Source organism: Curcuma longa, chromosome 7 (genome assembly GCF_044706935.1).
Source record: "Curcuma longa cultivar G26 ecotype Majalengka, Jawa Barat chromosome 7, ITB_CL_G26_1.1, whole genome shotgun sequence".
Lineage (NCBI taxonomy): Eukaryota > Viridiplantae > Streptophyta > Magnoliopsida > Zingiberales > Zingiberaceae > Curcuma > Curcuma longa.
The window spans coordinates 2,256,886-2,262,300 of NC_133867.1; the positions used below are offsets into that span (position 1 = coordinate 2,256,886).

The 5,415-nt window shown below is 35.0% G+C and overlaps 1 protein-coding gene across 1 annotated transcript; it reads right to left on the bottom strand.

Moving 5' to 3' along the window:
• Nucleotides 1–1,094: 1,094 nt before the first annotated feature.
• LOC141831409 (putative transcription factor At3g04930) lies at nucleotides 1,095–2,699 on the bottom strand. The gene has a single exon (XM_074718765.1). The coding sequence runs from the start codon at nucleotides 2,582–2,584 to the stop codon at nucleotides 1,328–1,330; it is 1,257 nt and encodes a 418-aa protein (XP_074574866.1). The 5' UTR covers nucleotides 2,585–2,699; the 3' UTR covers nucleotides 1,095–1,327.
• Between the last annotated feature and the right edge of the window lie 2,716 nt (nucleotides 2,700–5,415).

Here is a 5,415-nt window from a genome sequence, read left to right on the forward strand (position 1 = left end):
TCCTAGTCTCTTCTCAAATAATAAGGGATTTTATGATGTTTTATTCTCAAGGGATTAATTTCATTTACGCATTTATTTTTATGTGTGCAGTTATATGCAAGTTAATGATATGATATGTCCTAGATTTTACATCATGTGTTTCACATTGTATGGTTATATTGATCTTTAATGTATGCAGGCACATAAGCACTCTGCCATTCACCTTACTTGGATACTACTAGCATTTACCTTTCACAAGTTCGATTGTTTCCGATTGTTTTTTTTTCTTCAATTAGTTAGCAACGTAAATACTAAACAGACACTTAAAAAAGGTTATTAAAATTACCACGTCAACATTCTTTAACTTCGATTATTCCTTCTTCTACAAGATTTGGAGTGTTCTGTAGTCTCAACTGCTATTCTACGTTTAATTTGTTGCCAAATCTATCTACTGAACTGTGCAATTAAAAATGGTTAATGTTAACATAAATCAAAGTTTACACTTCTGGTTTCACCTACTTTTGGTAAACGCTAATGTAACACATGCCAATATACACTGTAATTGAACAAATTTCTTCAGTGATTGGAGATCCTTAAAATGGAAACAATTGCTTATACTAATTGCATCTACCATCCCATTTTCTCACAACACATAGTAATTGCAGTCCTGATTGTGCTACAATTTTTCATCAATTCTAAGATAATATTGTACAAAGCACCATTGTAATAAACAGAGGTTCTTTTACATTGTCAAACAAGATGGAAAACATATTTATACCTCAAATGTCAACAATATCACAATGAAATTTATTTTGGCGTGAGAATGCAAAACATCAGCATGCTCATAAATCATAATGGAAAAAAAAAACCCAGCACTTGTATGGACAATGAAGAGCATGCATAATGACACTAGAAGTAAAAAAAAACATTGCAAAGTAGACCGACTGTACCCCTTATTCCTGGTTATCAATCCATATATCATATTATGATAACATCCTAGTAAAAGGTTTTACCAAACAAATAAGATGATGCAGAATCAAGATGTAGGATAACAGCATATAGATATAACATATGCAAACATTCTTCTAAAACCATGTATTCTGAAAGCATAAACAGAAAGGCAACACAAACAACTATTGCTACCAAATTCCATTTCCACCTATTCTTCCTGACAAGGCATGAGGTGAAAAGATCAAAAAGAACTAGGCTAAATAGATAAAGTATCAGGGGGAGATCGAATTAGTTAAAAATGTCCTATGCATCTAGTACTATCAAGACAAACATGAATCACAAGTTAAAACACAAATTCCATTGCTAAGCATTCCAAGCATTCTAGCAAAACCTCAGATCAGCTCCCTGCAGACTTGAGCTCCTCCAATTTCGACTTTAGGTGGTCCTTTACAAGCTCTAACCGTTTCAAGTAAACCTCCAATTCCAAAATCTGCTGTTTTTTCCACTTTTCATCAACAGGCAGCCCTGGGTCTGTAAAAGAACCACCCCCAAGGCTCAGGGGCAGTAAGTTCAATGGTGATGTGCCGTTATTGAATCCCGAACCAAGTGGTCTCCCAATAAAAGAATTAATAAGCTCCTTAAACAGAGGTGATAGGCAGCTCTTCACTGTCTCTTCTATGATGTTTGGTATATCAGCTACAGGAGCTAAAGGTGTCTGCATCTGCGGGGTGGAATTATCTACATCAACTCCCCCAACTGCTGGCGTAGGATCAGGTATACCTGCGGCAGCCTCTTCCATCATTCTTCTTCTCATGCGCCGTCTTGATCTAGAATTCCTTCTCTCAGAACTCATAGACCCATCATTGATTGGAACTGTAATCATTGCATTGGAGTTTGGGGTGTTAATATCCTCCTCGTCGCTCTCATGAGCCCTCTTGGTGCTTGCGCTCCAGATCTTGCGAGCGATGTCATATATGGTCCGCTCATGTGCGCTCTTGAAAGCAAAGTCTTTCCCCCCGGATTGCATCCGGTTGACGCAATTCCGATACTTCTTCTTCAGGCGCCGGAGCTTCTCGATCAGCTGATTCTTGGTAAAATCGAACTGGAGCTGCTTCTTAATTTCCTCGTAGAACGGTCCGGTGTCGTACTGGTGGGAGGCAAAAGTGGTGCCCCTCCTCGATGTGAACTCAAAGAACCCTTGCAGGATTTTAATTTCCTCCTCGTCCGTCCAAAGCCTCTGGAAGAGCCGGCGAGAATCATCAAAGGCGAAAGAGGTCCGTTCTCCGGAATCCGAGGCAGTGGCGACGGATAAAAGGACGGGGGTGAAGAAGGAGGCGGTAGTAGGATCAGCAGCGGGTAGGACCTGGACAGGGATAGCACCGTTTTGGGGATGAACGGCGGCGGGAGCGGAGAGGATAGGATTGAGTTCGAGGGCGGAATTAGGGATTGGGGCTGCAGCATCACGGGAGGAAGTGTTGGCGCTAAGATCACCGGATAGGGCAGAAGATAGCGCCGAGTCCGGTTGTGGCTGAGGAGGAGGCTGCGCCGTCTGGCCGTCGTCGTCGTCTTCGCTGTCGTCACTCATGTCGGACTCATCCTCGTCGTCGTCCTCGAAGACGGCGCGCTCCTGCTCGGCTTCCTCGGCGGTCGACATCGGAGTTATCCTCCTCCTCCTCCTCCTCCTCCTCTTCCCTCTTCTACTTCCCCTCGAAGGGAACGATCGGCGACGAGGGTTCGGTGCTGGAAGAGACGGATCGGCTTGGAGCAGATAGAGATTCGGCGTCTCCAGCTTCGTTGATGCCAGATTTAGTATGGATCACCGGCGAATCGTCGATATCCACCGCACGATTGCCAAGTTGGCAGAATCGAGGGTTTGAAAAGGATTCGATCTGGAGGGCATCAATTAAGCCACGAGATAACTCACTACCAGAACCATTCAAATCCCTCATGCGTCGGAAGCTTCGTTCAAAGTGGTATTAAAAAACTAGTATTATTTTTTAGGAAAGTATTTTGTATTTAAAATTAATTAACTCTAAAATTATTATTAGTACACTAGAAACTTTCAATTTAAATAATTTATTATTATTATTTTACTGTTGGAATCACCGACCGTGGGGTTGTAACTGTTTAAAACAACTTTTTAATTTTCTTTTAATGATTAAGATTATATAATTATTTTTAATTAATGATTATAATTAATTAATGAATATTTTTCAAACTTTATAAATAGATTATTCAAACTTCTATACTCTTGTATTTAAATTCTGAGAAATCTTAATTTCTATCGATTTTAATTTTTCAATTTTAATGAATTTTTTTAAATCTTCTATTTTATTAAATATTTTAAATTTCAGAAATAATGAATTTAGTGAGAAGAAAAAAAAGACACATTAGCAGATTTCTACTTCTACTCATATTTTATATCGATTTTATATTCACTAGTTTTCTTGATTAGTCCAATTTTTATGTTTTATTATCTTCATATCCAATATAATTTACAAATTTTCAATTCTATCCTACACTTTCCCCTCTCCAATAATTTTTACACTAATCATCTGACACAATTAATGAAATATTATGATAAAAAGTGATATTTTCATCTCGGAACCCTTTGAATACTGTCTCAAGCGATATGTAATGGAAGTAAATCATGCGGGATTTCATCCTGATCCAATAATCCACTGTATGAGAGGGTAAAACAATCAACAAGATATTGTCACATCTGTTGTGAATCAACTCCTATACTTTATTGTGATAATTTTCATGTAAAAACTAACTAAGCAGCCCGTGAAAGTCATAATTAATGAAATATTTCAGCAAAAGGTAGATTCTGTCACACCAGTAGTCTCCCAAGATCAACTTTATGACCATTTATGAGGAGATAAATTAGGAAGTTGCAGTTGGCCACTACGAGAAAGGACATTGCCTCAGTTTCGTCGAGATTCGATCCTTGCCTACTTCAGCAAGTCTACCTTACAATATAAAAAAATATAAAATGTGATTGCTTGAGTTTTATGTTTAAATTATTTTTATTTTTATATATATTTTTTTATGAATTCGATATCTGAGTCTTGGTTCCAATTAGTCTTACAGATGAATGGTCTTCTTCTAGTATGTCCATTGAATAAATCTAATAATATGAGTAACTCTTAATACGACAATCTAACAAACTGTCTTAGTAATTCGAATATTGCGGGAGTAAGATTATCCAGTATGAAAATCAAATTCTGAATGCATGAATAAACTATGGTGTCCCTTACCGTTGGAATTATCAATTTAACCGTTGGAATTATCAATTTAGATTAGATTCATTGAATTAGCTCATACCATCAAACAATTTAAGTTGATTATGTTGAAATTTTGTTAATCTATTTTAAAGTGGATTTAGATGGGTCGACTCACCTAGGCTCGCGGCCTGTATAAATCAGCCCGTGACCCACATGGGTTGGTCCGAGGATTGAAAAAAATTATTTTTTTTTAAATTTAAAATTACGACCCACATGGGTTGGTTCGAGGATTGAAAAAAATTTATTTTTTTCTTTAAAATTTAAAATTAAAGAAGAAATTTTAATAAATTAATGGACGATATGTCTAAATTACAATTCAAATTTAAAAATTTCAACTTGATTAATTTAAATTATAATTTAAACTTAAAAATTTTAAAAATTTTTATATTTTTAAACAGACTTATAGTTGACCCATCAAATCTGTAATTCGTCTTTAAGTTGGATTGGATTGAAAATTTTCCATTTAAGTTAGTGAGTTGGCTTACTTTATCCTATCAATTTCTGACGGATTGATCCCTCATGATCTAGTTCATTAGACAGTTCTAAACAATTACATTGCGCTCGAGGAGCTGTTTAAATTATTTTTATAATATATTGTTGGTGGATGAATAATGATCGAAATTAATTGATTGATATAATAAATTTATATAAAATAAAATAGTAGATATACGAGGGCCTATAGGTCACCGAGTTAGTTATCTGTTGACCCAACCAGATGGGTCGATTACTATTCCAATTCAAATTTAATCATGAATGATTAATCGTTGATTCTAAACAGTAGTTCAAACTTTCAGTTTAAATAATTTATTATTATTATTTTCCCTGTTGGAACCACCGACCGTGGGGTTCTAATTGTTTAAAACAACTTTTTAATTTTCTTTTAATGATGAAGATTATATAATTATTTTTAATTAATGATTATAATTAATTAATGAATATTTTTCAAACTTTATAAATAGATTATTTAAACTTCTATACTCTTGTATTTAAATTCTGAAATCTTAATTTCTATCGATTTCAATTTTTTAATTTTAATGTTTTTTTTAAAATCTTCTATTTTTATTAAATATTTTAAATTTCACAAATAATGAATCTAGTGAGAAGAAAAAAAAGGCACATTAGCATATTTCTACTTCTACTCATTTTTTATGTGGATTTTATATTCACTAATTTTCTTGATTGATCCAATTTTTATATT